At 38.0% G+C, this 20677-nt stretch overlaps 1 protein-coding gene across 1 annotated transcript; it reads right to left on the bottom strand.

The window, feature by feature from the left end:
- Positions 1–716: 716 nt before the first annotated feature.
- NSUN2 (NOP2/Sun RNA methyltransferase 2) lies at positions 717–20674 on the bottom strand (the record flags this gene model as incomplete). Its single annotated transcript, XM_039714775.1, has 20 exons — positions 717–1282; positions 1930–1969; positions 2900–3038; positions 3259–3339; positions 4567–4702; positions 5095–5187; positions 5684–5859; positions 7035–7131; positions 7689–7819; positions 10804–10877; positions 13902–14032; positions 15127–15201; positions 15583–15775; positions 16568–16652; positions 19226–19297; positions 19863–19968; positions 20078–20182; positions 20349–20506; positions 20588–20642; positions 20673–20674. Coding segments are annotated over 20 exons (2355 nt in total), but the record flags the coding sequence as incomplete, so codon positions are not given.
- Between the last annotated feature and the right edge of the window lie 3 nt (positions 20675–20677).

Genomic DNA, 20677 nt, shown 5'->3' with positions numbered 1-20677 from the left:
AGTCAGATTAAATTAATTACCGTTCTAGACCTAAATAACCTTTTAAACATCTACTATACAACAACATATATACCACCATGCTTTTTCTTTTAAACTATTATTTCAGCTATAAACAAGTTATCTTACAAAAATCAGAGATGAGTCCCACTAGAACTGACAGAGGAAGAGATGACCACAGCAGATTTGAGTGACAGTCACAGACTCTTCCCAGGCACATTTCAAGACAGGAGTCTGAGGCACACTCAGCACACCTAAAGCTCCAGCTAACAGTATGTACTAGCTGGGTCTGTCAAGCAATTAATCACTCTGAAGAACCTCAGACATCAGTGGCTGATAAAGTGCATTCTGCTTTTTTTTTTCCCTGGATGCTGGACAAGGTTTTATTCCGAATAACCATGCACCAGGCTGTCAGTCAGATATCCTGTATGTGCCCTTGTATGGATACACCGATTCTCCTACCCTTTAAGGAACCTGCAGGCATCAACAGTAACTAGATCAGGTGGCAGGTGGGGTAAGCAATCACAGGAGAAAAAATGTTTTTGGAATCTATGTGCTTTTCTTCTGAAGGAATTTTTGACCAGTTACACATGTGCAGTGCATACCATTGTTCCATTAAAAATACAGACCTGAGATTTCACTGGTGCCTGCTCTGTTGCCAGCAAGACACAAACCCACCAATAAAAAGGAGTTTAAAATGGTGAAAAGAAGACACACTCGAAGGGAAATCTCTTTATAGCTTTCATTTAAAATATAAAATAGGTGAAACTTTAAAAGAAGAACATCCCATTCTGACCAAATTTTAAAATACAGTTTCATGCTAAAAGCAAAAGTCTGGATGTGAGCCTCATGGAAGCTGCCAAGCATACAGTAAGAAACCTAATCTTTCACATTACTCGCATCCATGTCTTTGCCTTCCTGGCTTACATGAGTGCTGGCATTGTTACTAGAGTGATCTAAATCCTCAATTTTATTTTCTATTTCCATAGCATTGCTTTTGACAGGACTCTTGGAAGACTCTTGACCTATTTCTGCTTCCATTTTTGTGACTAAATCATGTTCTTTATCTTCCACATCCATTCTTTCCTCTGACTGCAGGAGTCTGTGTTGAACTTCTTCCTCAGTTTTGTTTTCCAATTCCTCCTCTTTCCTCTTTGCTTTAAACACTTCAACTCCCATCATCCTCAGGTAATGGAGTCTCTCATTCTTGGGCACAAAGGCACGCAGTGATGTCTTCCCTTGCCAACCACACAGCACTATTGGACACTGAAGATCATGAGGTTTTCTACAAACAAACAGTGAAGTTCAGTCAATTATGAGAAAGTTCATCTTCAAAACTTCATTTTACAGCTATACACTAATTAAGTTCTAACACTGAATGCATTTTGTAACTATTCACAGAAGACAAAAGTTCTTAACTTCAACACCTAAACAGGCACCTGCTTGTCTACAAGCAAACAAGCAAGCCAAAGCCCTAGAAATCAATGCTAATAAGTTTCTGCAGCAACCAAAATAATTTTATGGCTCTGGGTTGAAAACTAATACAAGGAACAGCAAAAATGAAAGTTTACATTCAGAAAAATCTCAAGTTTTGTTCACAAAAGTTATTTTGTCCACAAAAAGGAACAATAAAAACTAACTTTTTCCATTCCAAATGCTGAACGTTACAGGGAAACAAACAAATAAATCACATGCAGTGATCTGTTGATCTCTGGCACAACTACCAGCTCTCCTTTATGAAGCTAAATTCTACACTTGTTTTAAGAATTCACAGACATGACAGCTTCTTTTCCTGTCTTATTCTCTGTATCCTGTATGGCTTTACTGTTTCCCTCACTTCATCTCTATGCCTACTTCTGTTTTTGCTGAGTGAAAATAAATTCTTGTCCAGGTCTTAGAAGTGCATAAATGGAAAGTAACACATCTACTTACTCAGGGTCTGGGTCGTACTTCAGAACTATACTTCCCATTGCTACAGGGAAGGGGGAACAAAAACAAAACATGTGTTACTTGGTACAATGATACAATGAGTGCAATCTGAAGATATTCAAGAAAACAAGGTTTTAGACAAACCCAGAGCATGACATGGTTAGCAGTTATCCACATCAGTACACTGAACTACGACAATACCAGATTTTATTCCTTTTTTCTTTCAAACCAAAGTATTTACATAGTCACAGATGCGATTGCCAACACTGGCTCCTCCAAAATCCCAAACAAACAAATTAAAATACAAAATCCACACGGTGGATTAACTCAATCAATCTAGCAAGAAACTTTTAATTAATTAAAACGAACGTAAGAGTATGCCAGACCAAACTTCAGAACATTTTTTTCTTCCCATTTTGTCTCATCAAACATGGAAGTACAAGGATCAGCAAGGAATTGGAAATAAAACAATACCAAAAGGCGGAAAACCAATTTTCATATCTTTAAGCATCCAGTGAGGAGGAAATTAAAAGTTTAACAGGAGTAGACATCACTCCCCATATTTAAGAATATCAAATCTGAGTAACTATATTTGGTACATAAGGTCATGACAAGCAATTGCAGATGAAAAGCAATTTCATCTGGAGCATTAACAAGCAGAAAAACCAGAAGCACATATAAAATCTTTGTTCATCCAATATTTTAAATGCTGCCTCACAGCACTGCTTTGCAGAAGTCGTAAGTCTGGCAACTCTTCTGTTCTCTAAAGCTCAAAAACCTTGGAGGCTGCAATCAGAAAGGACTAAAATTTCTAGCAGCACAATGGCTTTAAGTAATGCTTACTTACCTAACAAGTGTATTTAAGATAAATTTAGTCCAAATTTTTAGCAAACACAGTTTATGCTACAGGATTTTATAGCCTTCTGTACAAAGAAGAAAAATAATTTTGTGACAGCAAAATTAGCAGGCTTACCCATATCTTTGACTTTCTTCTGTGTTTCACTGCTAAATTTACTTAAGAATGGATTTTCCTGGGTTAGCAGAATTTTGACATCTTCTATGCCAACATTTATAATCCTTGCATGAATGAATGGGTACAGAGTATAAATCCCCTGTTTAAGAAATAAAGACAATTATTTAAAAATTAAACCACTGATTTCTGAAGGAAAAATGTTAAAAACAGTATGCACTTTACCTAATACCAGAAAAAAAAAATTAAACCATACTGGAAATACAAATTACCATTAATCTGACAAAGTTAATGCCAGCTGTCTTACAGGCTCTCGAGGAAACCAAAGTATCTCCTTTGAGAACACAGTGCTATGCAATTACCTCTTGTGCTAATCTGAATGCACATCCAAACTGGTCACCATCACTGTTGCGAGACCAGACTTTTATCCCTGTGTTGATAACCTGCAAACACAAAAAGCCAATAAACATCAGTAGGGGGCATAAATTCTAAATTACCACTCTGAACTTGTTTTTCCTCGACTCTTCGACTAAAAGTTTATTTGAACTGAATAAATGTGAAAACTCATTCAAGGGAAAAAGGAACTCCTGCTATAAAAATGTGGTGCTCCCTCAACATATAAAATGCTTTTTACTCCTTTCCATATTGAAAACTGAACAGTGTGAGGAAGTGCAGTTTTAAAAAGAGGGCAAGAAACTACTAATATCTAATTTTAATTTTAGTCTGAGTAAGAATTTTCTGTGTGATTCTGGGAAAGTCAATCAAGGACTAGATTTCAAAAATGTACAAGTGAATACTATTTGGACACTACCTATCCTTTGTGGTACTCAAAGTCTCACTACCCAATATAAAGCACCAGTTTCTTAAAATTTTGTCAATTATGTAGCCATTTCCTGCATAGGGGATAAAAGAATAATTGTTTATCCATCTTAAAGATCTGTTGCAAAGATGTACTGAATATCCTCTAAAATTTTCAAGATTTGACTGAATGAGGCCCCAGAATATATCTGATCTAGCTTTGAAGTCAGCTCTGTTTCATGTAGGAAGGAAGCTGGACTGCCTCATTCAAACCTAAATTACACAATGACTTTTGAGACAAATCTTTAGCATTTGCAAGATATTTTCCACAGGGAATCATAAAAAAAATTCCCTCTAATTCACAAAAACTACTTATTATCCTATTATCACTCAGCTTAATGAACTTTCAAAATGTTTAATTTTTAAAATTACTTTGAAACAATGTCCCCATGTAACACAGACAGTAAATAATTCAGCTGAACTTATCTTTTTGGTTGGCTTTCAAAGCTCTTAATACTTTTATAATTAAGGGGGTGATAAATACAACATCATAAATGTAAACATGTGAAGTTACCTGAAGACTACATAAAAATGCTAGCACACACACGAGAGTTATATATTCTCTCTCTTTCCTTTTAAATATTACCTCTCTCTACTTTTAAGTGCTCTTTCATCCACCAAAAATGTTTTCATCTCAGAGACTGTTATTTACCTCTCAGAGTCAACTTTTCATCTCTAACACAGGAGGGACAGAGAGGAAAACATTAATCTAGACTTAAAAAAAAATATAGCCTGTCAGAGGGCTAATCCTCTATGTAAACAGTACACTTGGCAAGTTCAAGGAGATACACACTAATGCTTATGAACCATACCTTCATCTTCTCACTATTGTTCAGAAGCACATTCCTCAGCTCCTTAGAAACCATGTACAGCTGCCTCTTTTTTCCTTCTTGAGTTCGAGTCAGTAAATTCATCTTGGGAAATGATGGGTCCAATGCGTAAAACTTCCTGTGGCCATAATACTTGTTTTGATTAACTGAGCAATAAAATCACATACTCAAAATGCATGTTTTAGCCCATTTCCTCCAGCTAGCTCTGCAAACACTTAGCACTTTGGCTTCAGAACACAAAGATTAGACTTTCTAAGCTGCATGACATCAGAAAAGACAAGCTGTTATAGACACTGAGACACACTGGAAAGTTTCCAGTGCAAACTCTAGTTGGCTATTTTCATTTAAGTATTTAAGTGTTGAGGAGAGGGGGCCCTGGTGCAAAGTCAGGCAAAAGCTGTCATGCAAGACCAACGAGACCTATGCTTTGTAATGAACTGAACTTGAACTACTAACATCCCTGAACTAACAGGAATCTTACTGCCAAAACAGACACATCTTTTTTCTTACTGGATAGGAAGGAACAATGGATCATCTTCAGGGAGAAACACAAAGGGGTCTTCTTTAAAACCAAACAACTTCATTTTTTTAGATGGCGGTGGTCTAAAAAGGAAATAACATTGCATTGTCAATTTCACTAAAATTTCACTTGCTTTAAAATCAGCATATTCAGTTCATTTAGTCAACACTCGGCTTATTGCAACAGTATGCCAAAGAGAACATTGGCATTTTCTTGTGCTTCACTAACACTACATACAATTTAACTTGTTAAAATAAGGAAGTGAAGCAGTGCTTGGAAACAGAGTTCACAAAAACAAGTAAACAGAGATTTCTGATACAATGATTGTGAAGGCAATACAGATCTTCCAACTTCTGAAAGTATTTTTTCCCTTAACAGAGAAGAAAGTATTAACAGACTTAACAAATGCTAATAAGAAAACTGGTTATTTTCCAAACTTGCTGACGAGACAGAAAACATGGAAATGCAAGAAAACTGAATGAATTAATTTTTTTTATTGACTTCTAAATTACAAAAGAACTACAGAATACTGAGCAATTGCAGAGCTGTCAGAGGACAAATACTTAGACGTGGACTTACCCGCATACTCCTTCCTTTTTACTCTGCTCAGTGTCCAAATTCTGCAATTCTTGCATTTTCTTAGACTCTTCATTTTCAGCAAGTGTTGGTTCTTCAATAATACAGTCAGAACCATTACCTGAATTAGCTGCTGTCACTTCAGTATCTCCTGTTCTTTGTGGTAATTTCTGATGAACCTATTTCAAATTATAGTATTTTCAAAAAAGCAAAAGTAGTATCCAACTTGTAACAGAAGGCACCTATGTTTTCTCTTTGTATGTGCTTAATTCCTGTCAATTTGTATGCAAGTGCTTAAACAGATCCACTCAGGGTGTTAATCTGATTACTAGATCAGGATACCACTATAAATTGCATTTACCTCCAGTACTGATCTGGACAGTTTCATATTAACTGCCCCAAGAAAGCTATTTTGTACCATCTACAAAATCATGTTCAAGCACTCAGAGAAGACTATTTTAAAAGAGGATCTGCTGTTTTCTTCCTAACACTCAAAGTGAGTGACACATGCATCCTGCTGCTGCACACCTTCTGTAAGAGTGCTACAACGTTTTAACTCAGAACATCATAAACTATTTGGAGGGTGCTTCTGAATAAATGCTTCTTCCCTATTGCCACATACATTTTACTCCTAAGTTGTTCTAATGAAGCAAATCAAATAAACACCTAAAAGGGATTCACAACAGAAGTACTCACAGACACAACAATCTAAGAGATCAACTAAATCACATCAACTTAAAACCCTGTTGACAGGATTTTAAAGACAATTGACAACAAATGGATTAAAGTCAGATGGCTGAAGCTGCTGCTCCCAACAGTTTTACATCCATTCCCCGTGCTGCTGATCTGCTAATCTGCTAGTGAATCACTCCTGAGGAACCAGCCACAGAGTGAGATAATCTGACATCAGAATTAGCTTACAACACTGCAGAAAAAAGCTTTTTAGCCGAGGACCACACAGCTGAAGGAAGTGACAGCTTTAGCTATCCGATATAATCTGCTTCTGTAATTCTTTTAGAGCCTTAATTTTAGGGTCAAGATTTAGCTTGTTATTTTACTACCATTTCAAAATCCCCTTTATTTTTTTTCTTCTATTTTAAAAGTTTTCATGGTTTTTTTAAGTACGCTTGTTATTTTACTACCATTTCAAAATCCCCTTTCTTTTTTTTTTCTTCTATTCTAAAAGTTTTCATGTTTTTTTTAAGTAGTTAATGGATTTAGGAATTTATTTTTAATTGACACACTGAAGGGCAGATACAGAACAGCCATAGTATGTCTTCTATTATGTGCAAATTAAAAAGAATCCTGAAACATCATTAGTAATTTACATTTTAGATAATTTAAAAGAAGTTACCTTAGGCTGACGTTTATTCCATGGCATTGGAGACTTTTTTATTAAGACAGCCACAAAGAAGCCACCTGTGTTCTGGTGATGTGGCAATATCCTAAGACTAGAGAGAAAAGAAAAAAAATGTTGCAGCACATTCATAGCTGCATTCAGAATCACAAAATACCAGAAGGCCCATATTTTTTTACTTCCAGGGTAGGTAACTGTTCCTAGTAGGATTGTGCAGATTTAGCAAACTAGAAAGAGAATCTAAATAGAGCATTCTGGCAAAATTACTCCCATCAACTAACACATTCATTCACCGTTCACATTTGAGCTTTAATGACTCATTTCTAAATAATATTTTTAGAATAGCTGTGGAAAGCTTTTAAAAGCAAGTAAGTCACACTGTTAATATGTTAAAGTTTTGCATACTTTTTCAGTAATTTTGACTGTTTATCTCTATTGGATGCAAAGAATTTGACCTTTTCATGTGAGCATTTACTCCTCTTACGCAACTTGCAGTAATTTCTCCTGATTCACTGGAGTTAAAATATTACTGCCATTACATATGAAGCAATCAAAATAGACTACACATTCCTAATCTGACCTAATTATAATTTGCCCACAACCATACATGTTACATCAAATCCTCACAAGACCTACTCTGGGAAAACTTACCAGCGCTCCAGATTCATTGCCTTTAGCTTCTCTTCATCTTTCACTGGAAACATGGTAGGACGTATTTGTGTTTGTCTATTTGAAGGCACATCTTTCCACTCCTCAAACCACTGTCCATCTTTCAGCATCACCTTCAAAGTGTTCAATATAAATTCAGTGAAGAATATAGGTTACAATTTTTAATTAAAATACTTGAAAACCAAGATTCAGACACCAAATAAAGAAGTAATTTTCTGGTACAGAAAATTAAGTTCTTTAAAGTGTATTGTTTCTTTGTGCATTGTATGTGTGTGCTTCAGAGCAGGAGATTCTTGCCAGCTGCAGCTCTTTGCTCCACTTCATATGCTTAAAAAAAAATAAGCATACAGTCAAAGTGTAGTCAAAGCTGAACCAACTAGAGAGATCTCTGTTAACCTGCTAAAACATGTGAACCACCACAATCCAGAGGAAGGACAGTGGTGAAATATGTAAGATCAGTGAGATATCAGATTTAAGATACGCTACTCCTTTTTTCCCGTGAGACTGGCTGTAAAACATTGTGTTATAGGCAGCTTCCAAGCAGTATCCAAGGTAAAAGAGCTACTGCAGTCTAGTAAAGATCAGAATTGAAGAATCCCAATTTCATTACATAAGAAATATGCAAGAGTGCAACACAACAGCTTGACAGGCAGAAAGCTGCATGACACAGGTCACTGACAGATGTTTGTAGATTGTTGCTGAAGAAACATCCTCATGAATTTTCTAGCATCTGTACCTTTACTTAGAACTAAGAACAAATCTACAGATCTGCTCTAAGACACTGTGTAGACATAACATCACCTCAGTCTGGCTAAGGGTCAAAGCTTTTGATGGACACTCAAGATACAAGCAGAAGGTTAGAGCCACAACTCTTACAGGAAGGCATTCTGAATGCTCTTCAAGCAAGGATACCGAAGTGAAAAAATAAGGCAGGAAAACTTGATTTCAGAGCTCTAGATGCCTGGTTTTATACTGGATGCTAAAGTTGTAAGATGGGTCCCAAATGGGGATGCACAGTGCAAATTCATAAAATTAATCACTGGAATGAAGGCCCATTTTTGTTGTTAAGGCAACAAAGTAAAGCAGTTGCAGTGATGGCAGCTTCAGGACTGGCAAATATGGTGGAAGTGGTTTCATACATCTCACTGTGATTGTCTTGAAAGTTTAATCAAGTGTTCTAGTGGAAACTGAAATGTAACATTTATCTAGACTACAATTTCACTAAGAACTTTGGAATGCAGATTTCAGCATCATGAAGTCTGGCACTTCTCAGACACTGATCAGATCACACCTTGTGCCTCTCTACATTTCCTGAAATAGAAATTACTGTACTTTCAGAATTAGTATTTCAAGTCAAAATATGCTACATTTCATAGTGCTAGATGGAGACAAGATAGACTGCACTTCTGAACCGCTCTTCTTTGGAAGTCATGACTCAAGCTTGAGAAAAACCAACAACAGGACTGATAAATAACCAAAGCCTAAGAAAACCCCAACTATTTAGGTTTTACCTAAAAACTGCCAGAAAAACTGCCTATGAGACTTGTGCTGTTCAGTTTTTTCACTCACTGGTAAGTTGGTGTGACTGGCAGAATGACAAAGCACCAAAGAACACTCTGAACTCTTCTCTATTGCACATTTTACTGACCACCTGTTAGAGCAGAAGGAAGAGTAAAAGTGTTGCAGGAACAGATGACCAAATCTGGAGTTAAAAAGGTGTCTTCCTTCAAGCCTAAAATAATTCATTGGAGTTCACTCATCATCTGGCTTAAGGAGGGAGTACTGAATGCTATTTCCAAGCACCCAAGTGTCCCTTGAACAAAACCTTATTTTTGTTTTTGCTGTTTCCAGAGATTTACAGTCAACTGATGTTCAGGAATATTCAATGCAGTCACAGAGCTCCTAGAAAACAAATGCTGCACCAGGGAACAAAAGACTACACAAAGTAAAAACAGCACCAAAGTAAGCAAATCCATCCACAGTGACATGCTAGCCAGTGAGGCATGAAAATATACAGTAGCAGCAAACCAGGTCTGAAGAAAACCTAGCAAACTTTGAACACATTTCATCAGACTAGTTTTTAAAACCTGTTAGGGAGATTTATATTTCAACTGCAAACAGATAAATAGATGCTACAGGGAACAGAATATACCCTTAGTGATCATTACATAAAAATATATATAGTGCCTTTATGGAGTACCAAGAAAAGGTAAAATTAAGATCACAGAGCCACAGTTATGCACTACATTTATTCTTCAGGTACAAGTATACAGTGTAAACTTTAGGAACTGTAAGAAGAAAGAAATCAACTTGTTTCTAAGCTACATTTCCAGAGGCAAAATATACACAAACCTTTATTCCCTACATCTTGTTCATTAGCCTGTACACAGGCATAAACCTACCCGGCATTGCAAGAGACTAGTGAGATGGTAAGACAGAAGACCCAATGGCATTGCAAAGGCACACACTCATAACTAACTAAAATTTAATCAGTATCTTTCCCCACTACCAGGATGGCCTTCTACTTTTCTTGACTATACTCTTGACAGGAAACTGAAGCAGCTTTGGGTCTTTTGCCCCTCCCTAGTAGTTTGTTTCCAGAACTGAAATCATTTAAGGCCTGGAACAAAATATAGGATTCTATTACTATTCTAGCATTAGTCACATCACTGCAAGCTTTAAAACTTATTTGCAGAAACAGGTTCACAGCTTTTACTTCCAAATGAAATAAAATGGACCAGCTGAAGAACTGCAGAATCTAACATTCACAGAGCCTGAAGACAGAGATGGATGGCTAACATTAGAAGTGGCTGAAATTATGTTGCCATCTACAGGCCACATACATGAAACGGAATGGGGAATTGTAGCAAGAAAGTATAGGAGGCATAGGAAAGAAACCTAGAGGTAAGGGGAAAGCAGATGTGGGGAAAAGAACCTACCCTCCCAAAGACTTCCAGCTTAGCTCTCTCCCCTAAACATCAAATCACTGCCATTAATGCAGCTCACCCTAATTTGGTGAAATGTTACACTTCAGAATGTCCCTAATTTAACACTCTGCCACAGACCAAGAACTTTACAAAAATATCAGGTTAAGTACCTTCCATTTTGTAATTCCTGGCATTCTCTTCAAACCTGGTAACTCAGAAGAGACATCAGCAAGTTCTAAGGCACCTGAAATCCCAAGAACATAAACATTTTGAAAACAGAATTTAAGAGTTATGTTGTCAATTCACTTTTATAAAAATAGTTTTCCTTAAAGTTTTAAGCCGTTTTATGAATAGTACTTTTTAAAACTTTCGAGAAATAAAATGCTATACAACTTCTACCTCTTATTATTAACAGTTCTTCTCACCTTTGTTAATGTAACTATGTAAGATCATAAAATACCCAAAATATAATGGTTAGATAGTTTTGTAGCAGCTACAGAGAAATATTCTACAACTTACATCATTAAACATCAGTGTTTCCAGCAATGGAATCACTGAAGTTCTTATTCTCATTTACTCAGTATTTGGATTTACTACACTGATTAAGTATTTTTCAGGGAATAACTTTTGGTATAACTAAGCCTTCTGAAATGCCTACAATATTCTAATTTCAAGGACGTACAATCTCAATATATTCCAGTGACAGAGAAAAGAGAAATTGTTATTTTTAAAATGGAAAGGAAAATTCCAAACTGTTTAACACTAACATGACCAAAGACTATGTGCCTAAAATATGTCAAATTACTACAAGAAACATCAACAGGTTATAGCTTAATTTACTGGATAAAATCTTCAAGCTGCCCAAAGTCCAGAAGGAATTATATAAAAATTTAATGCTTAAATAGGTGATCTCCCTAGAAAAGAATAACTTTTAACATTGCTTTTCTGTGATTCTAAATACTTAAGTTATTTAACAGTCAGGTAGGCTTTTCCTCATGATGTACACAATTTGTCAACCTGTTCTATATGACTACAACCATTTACTCTTACAGTGACAGCTTAAGCAAATCTTTTAAATAAATGAAAAGGAGATATGTGAATTCATAGAAAAATTCAAAAATGACATCTCAAATGTGATTACACTTGATGTTTTGCATCCATCCTTTGAATATTCCTGCCTCCCTGCAGCATGACTTCAGCTGATGTCTCAAGACTACAACAGACTTATCAGGCACTGAAGAGTCTGTCAGAAGTGCTACAGTTTCCAATACTTGCTACATGGTACAAAAAGGCCTTCTCTCCCTACTCCTTCATGCCTATGGGGAAAGCAATCTCTCATCTCCTTCACAGGTCTGCTTCAGCAAGGTAACACTGCTAGAAACTACCAACAAATCTTCTGGACTGATCTGGACTAATTATTGAGGTACAACACCCCTTGCAGACCACTGCACTGTCTCTTTATGACTATCTTCTTAAACTACACCTGTGTTCAAGTTCCAAGGGTAACATTTATCTCTCTGGGACACATCACAGCCTTCAAGTATGCCTCAAAATACCTCCACTGGGCAGAGACTAGATCTGAACATCATAGCAAGTCCTTCCTTTAAAGTATTGAATTTCCCCCAGGTGATGCAATTGCTGGCCTCCACATCTTACTGCTTTTGTGTTCTTATCCCAACTAGATCTTAATTCTTTCCAATCTTGTCACTGTTAAAATTAATGCTTGCTTACTATGGCCTTCAATAAGCCAAGCACACTGTAATTTACTGGAAATGTGTCTATGATTATCAAAGAAACTACTTCTAAACAAAAGTGTCCTTTCACAGGATAAGCAGAGTTGGAAGGGACCCACCAAGATCATCAGGTCCAACTCTGGCCCAGTGCAGGACACCCCAAGAGTCACACCCTGTGCCTGAGAGCACTGTCCAAAAGCTTCTTGAACTCTGTCAGATTGGCACTGTGACCACTTCCCTTGGGAGCCTGTTCCAGCCACCCTCTGGGTGAAAAACCTTTGCCTGATATCCAATCTAAACCTCCCCTGACACAACTTCAGGTCATTCCCATGGGTCCTGTCACTGGTAACCTGCCCTTCCTCTTCCCTTCATGAGGAAGTTTCAGACTGCAATGAGTCTCCCCTCAATCTCCTCCAGGCTGAACAGAAAAGTTACCTCAGCCACTCATCATCAGGCTTTTCCTGTAGACCCTTTATCATCTTTGGTGCCCTCCTTTGCATGCTCCCTAATAGCTTAATGACTTTCTTATATTGAAGTGATCAAAACTGCACACATGACATAAGATGAAGCTGCCCCAGTGCACAGAAGAGTGGGAGTAGAAATTACATAGTCAATTCCTAATGAACCTGCAAGAACTTTAGTTAAAGTGCTGTTTCCAAGAAAATGAAATGTCATGCATAATTTGGGCCGAGAATAGCTACTGGCACAAAGTAAACATTACACAAAACAAGCTACCAACTTCCAGAGTAAGTGCAGCTCCAGGAGCAATAGAGCTGCTTCTACTCGGTAAAACCTTAAAAAGTCTGGAACTTTTCATGCCAAATCAAATTAGATGTTTCCAAATTTCAGGTTATTGATTCAGAAAAAAACAGTATACACCAGCTACTAAATGGGCTACTGAACCCTACTATCACTAAGTGATGCAGTGCAGCTTCCCAGTTCATCTTAGTTTTTCCACCTCTTGAAACCTCAGCCTTCACATGCAAGCCAAAAATGCAAAAACCCCCCGTGAGTTAAAGCACATTAAAAATCCAAGCATGTCAAAATGTGGGGCAAAGGATGCTAAAGGTATCAGTGACTCCCACCTACTGGTGTACAATTACTTTGCTCTAACTGCTTAACTACACTCCGGGCTTTTTACTCCTACAGTGCACAGCAGCAGTGTTCCACACTGAGTTTTCCAAAGGAATTACAGATGTCAGACATGGACTCCAACCAGTGAAAGCAGTTAGTGGGAGCCAGATAACACAGACTGAATGCCACTGATCTGTAGAAATGTCTTCTGCATCATTAACACAACACTTTAGGTTTTGTATTTGCAGCTGATTCACTCCCATTTAAGAAGACTGCTCATAGCAACATTAATGAAATCCTATTGGTACAAAAAGATTTCCAGAGTTGTGCAAACTAGCAGCATATTACCCACACTAAGATTATCACTAGTACCATCATAGACATAGACTTTTTTGGGCTGAGGGAAAAAAAAAACAAACTTCCCTACTCCTTCCCTACTCTGTTCAAGCTTACATTCTCACCTTGACTCTTTTCCAGCAGAGATGCGATCACAGCTTCATTTTCGATGGGATTCAAGGAGCACGTGGAATACACCATTCTCCCACCTTCTGCCAGCTGCTCAACACCACGGGTTGCAATTCTCAACTGCAATCTAACAGAACATGATTGATCTAGCCAGCTATCATTCAGGAACCCACAAAAAGCTTTACTGCAGACACACAGCTCTCCATGGACTAAGTCAGAACTTGGGGGAGTTCTACAGCTGTCAGCAGTACACAAATTATAGTCAGTGTTGAACTAATTCAGCTTAGTGCAGTCTGTACTGCAGACATACTCACAACGACACCCATTAAATTAAAGCAACAATGAAGTCAAACATTAACACTAACACAGCATAACTCTGAACATAACATTCTCTGTTTTGTTCTTTCTAGTGCCCAATCAGTTTTATTATGAAGTACTCTAGAAAAATAACACCCGAAAATTATTCTTCTCAGAAATCCAGTTAAAACAAAGAGTAATCTGACTATTACAAATATTATGGACAACACAGCTTAACCAGCAGTGGCCTTCTGAGAAAGGTATGACAGAGCTGGACCATGAGTTTAGGCCCTACCTGCATACCTCCAAATAAATTGAAACCCTGCACTAATGAATAAGTTGCAAAGAAGTCATAGGTCAGCTGAGTCACAGTAACCAAGGTATCCCGAGCTTGTTAAAAATACACAGAAAAATTTTCTGCGTTTTTTTGTTTTCAATTACTACATTTTACCTTGTGCCTGAACTAGGCTAAGTACTTATTCACCATCAGTTTACATATATCCATCTCGGGTAATTGAAACTATTTGTATATGATCTCTAGAATCCCACAGACTTTAAAATAGCACTAATAAATTTTATAACTTACTATATTTTCCAGCAGTATTTTACCCGCCTAAATGCTAAGAATGCCAGCCAAGTGATTTATTCTATTTTATTAGCTATCATGTCTAAATCAATTCAATAAATAATTCAATGACAACTATACGTGATAGTACAAGCAATTTAGATTCACATGCTTCCCTCCTCACATCTGAAACCCTACACTTCTTCTCAATAGCACTAAAGCTCTTGATTTGAGAGAAAAATGACTCTTCCTAGTCTCTGCTTTATCATATATTAACATGTGAATGCATGCAGATGTTAAAGATACTGAAAAAGGAGAGAAAAATGAAAGAAGTGCAGATGTGCAATAAGCATTTTTACCCGTGGAGCTGCAAACTGTTTTGTGTCGTCCATTTCTTCCACACATCAATATTTTTCCTCATGGTTCCATCTCCACTGCAACAGAGGTTCAACAGATTTGTATTATTTGTGTTTGAGACTCTTTCCATATCAAAATCATTTACAGCAGCACCAAAAATACTAGTCCCTCTTCCCTTGTAACTCGTTCTCATACACTGTTCTGTTTCTTTACTCTCTCTGTATTTCAGTATCCTGAATATTAAGGTCAAAACTTGAAGCCCTTCAACTGATCAAATTACAGGACCACTTGGAATGAAAAAATTCACCTTGATTCTGTATCCCCACACTGAAAAGGCATTCCAAACTATAAATCCTAACTAACTAACCTAGTCAAAAGGCAAAATTCAGTAGCATAAAAAATTTAGCACTGCACTTAAAGCAATAAAATCCATGTATTGAAGTTTACATGCAAGGTACCTGCAGGGGACATCACATAAAATCCTGTCATAGAAGAGGATCTCTTTTCTTCCATCAACATCTATTTGAAGGTTAGGAATGCTGGAGGCATCATGATTTACCACCATGATGCATGGACTGTTTAATCTCTTAGCCTGATGAACCAGCAAATAGCAGCGCTTGTTGTCGACATCATTGGCAATTACAAAACCGCCTGGGAACATCAAATAGTAGGACAATGCTTAACTATTCAACAGACAAATCATTTTACATAGTTTATTACCTTATCTCTGAAAGAGATAAGGCAAACCTTTCACTAGAGATTTTTACTTAAAAGACTGCTCATGAATAGGGCAGCCCTTACTGAGCATAAAATAAAGTATATTGCAGGTTAACTGATGTGTCATAGTCTCAAGAGTTTTAGCTCTCATCCTGTGGCAGTAAGACACATCCAAGGGCCCTTCAACTTTTCAAAGGAAAACCTCTAAAATAGAAAATAACCCCACTGCCACCAAAGACAATCTCTACATCAGCAAATTTTCAGTCCAATACAGAAAGAATCCACACACTCTCTACAACTTTACGGCGTCAAGGGGCAGTATTTTCTGTGAGCATCTAACCAAAAATAAAGATTCTGAAGCTTAAAAAAATGATAAATATGACAATTTCTTCAAGTTGAAAGCAGCTTAATCCAGTGTTTGCAGGATACCACACAGCACAGAGGCTCATGGGCTGCCATCTACTAAGTAAACCTGATTTATATACAAAAATTAAGCTCTAATCACATGTACTGTAATCTGAACTGAAAAGATACATATAATTCATGTCTGTTTTTCAAGCAAAGAAAGCCTGTGAAGTTTCAAATAGGTACCCTTAATTTCATAACAACCCCTTGTGGAATTCATTGTGTAGTTAAATGCAGTTACTCATCTGTGACATTAAAAACAATTCACTACAAGAAAAAGCAGAAATTCCAAGTCACAAGTTTTTAGTTTTCCAGACTTACTGGGAAAGGGAACATTCATGTCTGCATGCAACATTTCAATGAGCTGTGCAGTCTTAGATCCAGGAGCAGCACACATATCTAGAATCTACAAACAAGAAAATTTTTAAAATTCCTGTCTTACACTTTTTCAGTACTTGAAAAATTTACTATGTTCTTGTTTAAATTAGGTATTTTTGAATATGTAGAATTATGACTGTTCTGAACAACAATTTGAAAAGAAAAAAGTACAATCCTGTTCTTTGTATGCCTTACCTTCAAAGGTTGAAAACATAAAAAGGACTTTAGTTTGTAGGGAACAAAAACATCAGCTGAAATAAGATTTGAAACAGGAACCCAAATACAGATTTGGGGATATGATCCTTTTAACAGTTCAAAAAAAATTCCAACTGAAGTTATCTGCAACTTTACATATATACGCATATACTGAAGACTAAGTTACACTCAAGAGCAAATAGTACTTTTCTTTAAACTATTAATAAATGAATCAGAGATAGTACTTTATACAGATTTTATAAAAATTAATTGTTGTCCCTCCCCACACACTGACATTTCAATGTACAAATTCAGGGCAGTATAGGTCTCCTGCTTCTTTATCTTGGAAAAAGCACTTGGGAAGTGTTTGAACTGCCCTGAGGCAGCTGAACATAACAGCAGAGACACCAACACCTGAATTCTAGTGCATTTCTCCCTCCTAATGAATGTGATGGAGTCATTGGTAGTCATTTGTTTCACATCAAAACAACTGACATCTCAATCTGTTCTCTCAAGCAAGGAAGTTTAGAGTCTTTCCTCCTGCCTAGTTACAGATTTTCAGAAACATATGTCTATCTCCTGGAACTTTGGCTCCAGTAAAAATCAGCTGAGATCGTGCAAGAGGATAAAAGATGGGAATGAGCTGCTCAGATCCTCATGCAAGCCCCCTGCATGAACAAGACTAAACCCGGAGACAGCTCCCAGAAAAACACAGAGAGCTCCAGGGAATGTGTGCTAAATGCTGCCATACAGCAGCGCTAACACATCATGGAACACACCCTGCAAGACAGTATCAGATCTGCTGTTTAAATTAGGAGATGTGATGCTACTGTTTTCTGCTTCTGCAGATAATGCAAAAGATGATGAAGAATACACAAGGCTAAACACACTCTAAAACTGTCCAGCTAACTGATGGTGGGGGAAAACTAAATGGGAAAAAAAGATTAAAAATGAACACAGCTATGGGAACATTTGACAATCACTAATTTTATCCTTTTTATCATTATCCTTGCAGAAAATGGAATCAGCACCTTAGATGTAATACATACAGAACATGCTGGTTAAGCAAAAGTAACCTGCAATTCTGGTCATAACAAGCAGCTCCTAAGTAAGGCACTAAGGACCATGAAAGGCCCTAAATTACAAGTCAGGGCATCATTATATCATTAAACATTTGCTGTTTTGGCACAAGAGAGGATAAAGAACCTATTCTTAGTCTGATTTATGAAATCTTACACATATTTCTGGAAAATGCTGCAATACTCACCCAAATTAAACATGCAGTGTAAAGCCTATATACTGCTAGCTTATCATATACAATGTTAAGGTGTGTGCAAAAATATCCCTACAATTTGTGTTTTTTAAGATGAATGTGTTCACCACCTGTTCATTCCAGACAGAAGTCAAAATACACCTGTGACAAATGAGGACTGAGACTTTCAATTTACCATTCACTGAAAAGAGATGAGAAGACCTTGCTTCCTATAAAACAGCCATAGCTGTCATACACTGGGTTGGGGTGAAAGTAGGAGAAAAAAAGGTGGAAAGTTATGGATGCTAAGTACTGTTCATATAAAAACAACTGTGTACAAACTAGTCTTTAAAACACATGTGAGAAGTTTGATAAACATTAAATTTAAGACAGCATGAAAATTTAAGAAAGAAGAACACAACGTGGCTGCTTGAGATAGCAAGACAACTAGCTCATTGATTTAACAGATTAAGAGAGTAAGGCCACCTGACAGATTCAGTCTGCAAACAAGCACAGAGTATGAAAACATCACAAAGTTAGAACAGAAAGTTTGCTACCAGATATATCCTCATTCCTATGGCATGCCCTAAGAAAATGCCATGAGCATTCCTTACACACTTCAGTTAAAGTTAGCACCCTACAGTGTTTAGCCATCACCAACAGCATGTTTCAGCTCACCCAAAATATTTCATCTAACAGATTATTTATAGAGTAGAATTTTTCAGCTCCTACAAAAGGCATAGAGTGAAATCTATGAGGTAGGGAGTATTATCACTTGCATCTTAAAAACTACATCTGTTCACAGTGTGATGAAAAGAGAAAGTTAAAAGTAGTTACTTTACTTTAAAAGCAGGTTGTAACAAGAATACATAACTGAGATGCAGCTAAACACATTTACACTTTGAAAATAAGACAATGCAACTGCCTAAATTTGACATGTTTCTTGCAGGGTATTACCCACAGCTGAAAAAGCAGATGTTCCTCTGATAGTGTTTTTGTAATCCGAACATTAGCTGGGTGTTGCTGTTGATGTGCAGAAAGCATAAAATGTACCAACACAAAACAGAACTGAGTATCAGCCCTGATGCTGCTTTTGTGATTTTTAGGTCAATTAAGCTGATTTCAGGCACACTAGACTTATACGCTAGACTCACCTTATGATGAGGGCTAACATTAAGCAGCAGAGGTGGGATCATACTAACAGCCTCCTGTCGACTGATGTTTCCCTTGAAAGGAAAAAAGAAATTAAATTTGTTTTTATTCCATGAAAGAATACATTTATTTTGCAACAAAACTTTTAAATTGCTATGTAATAAAATAAGAAAGCAGTCAGAAACACGCTACTATAAACTTAGGATTAAATTCTGCTGGAATTTAACAAAAAAAATCACAGTATTTCACTCAATTGTATTTTCCAATAATTGCATATTTACTCTAATTACACTAATTTTACAGTTTCCGCTCAAAAGAGAGGAGAAACTGGCTCAAATCAAGTGACAAACATCCATCACTTAAGTGTTAAGTATTGGCTTAACATTTAGCATCTGATTATTTCACAGGGACTCATTTTAACATCCCAAACAACAACAACAAAATGCAATTAGTTTTGGCAGATATTTGCAGCTGCAGAATCATTGGATGCATCACTGCCAACTGCACCACAAAATCCATATTCTTCTGGGCTACTCAACTTCTGAGAGAAAAGGTAGAGTCTCCATCTTCCACAATGTATTTGAATAAAGCATTGCTCTGGATATGCCAGAAAAAAATGAAGATCTATCCAAAACTTACACATTCTGTCTCGCTAACCAGAAACTGATGAAACTTTTCCAGTTGCGGGGACTTGCGTAAGATTTTTCTACTCAAATTAGTGTGCCAGGCCAACTCTTCAGGATACCTGGGGGAAAAGAGATGTGAAAAGAAGAGAGGCAGAAGAAAGAGACCGATGAGTTAGGCTGGTTGCCGGGAACATGCAGAATGCCTAACCTCGCCTCCAGATCACTCACCAGCTCAGCGCCTGCGGCATCTCGACTTTCTGGCCGTCCACCTCCAGGTCCTGCAGCTCTCGGAAGTACTTTTCCTTCAAGCAGTGGAGAATCTCTCTGGCGTGGCTGCATGCGAGAGACACCCGGGGGAACACCGGATGGAGAATCACAGAGCGGCTCGGGCTGCAAGGAGCCCTAAGGACGGCGTGTTTCCACCCCCCTGCCGTGGCCGGGACACCTCCCCCTGCTCCAGGCGGCTCCGGCGGCGCTGCCGGCAGCCCCCGGCCCGTACCTGCGGTAGCCGGTGATGCGCAGCGTGGCGGGCAGCGGCTCCCGCAGCGCCGCCATGAACGCGTCCCACTCTCCGGCGGGCACGATGCCCAGCTCCCGGTAGTACCGTTCGAACAGCTCATTCTCCTTCACGATCTCGGGGTAGCCGCCGGCCCAGCCCTGAAGAAAAGCACCGCCGCCGTCAGCCCGGCGGCCCCGGTGCTCCCCGCCCCGCTCCACCTCGCCCGGCCCGGCTCTCACCGCCTGCTCCCCGCCGCCGCCCCGCTCCTGCCGCTGCTGCTGCTGCTGCTGCCGGCCCGGCCCGGCCCGGCCCGGCCCCTCCCACAGCGG

Source organism: Passer montanus, unplaced genomic scaffold (genome assembly GCF_014805655.1).
Source record: "Passer montanus isolate IOZ18808 unplaced genomic scaffold, ASM1480565v1 scaffold31, whole genome shotgun sequence".
Classification (NCBI taxonomy): Eukaryota; Metazoa; Chordata; class Aves; order Passeriformes; family Passeridae; genus Passer; species Passer montanus.
Note: the sequence above shows the minus strand (reverse complement) of the source record. Positions and strands in the feature narration are given on the sequence as shown.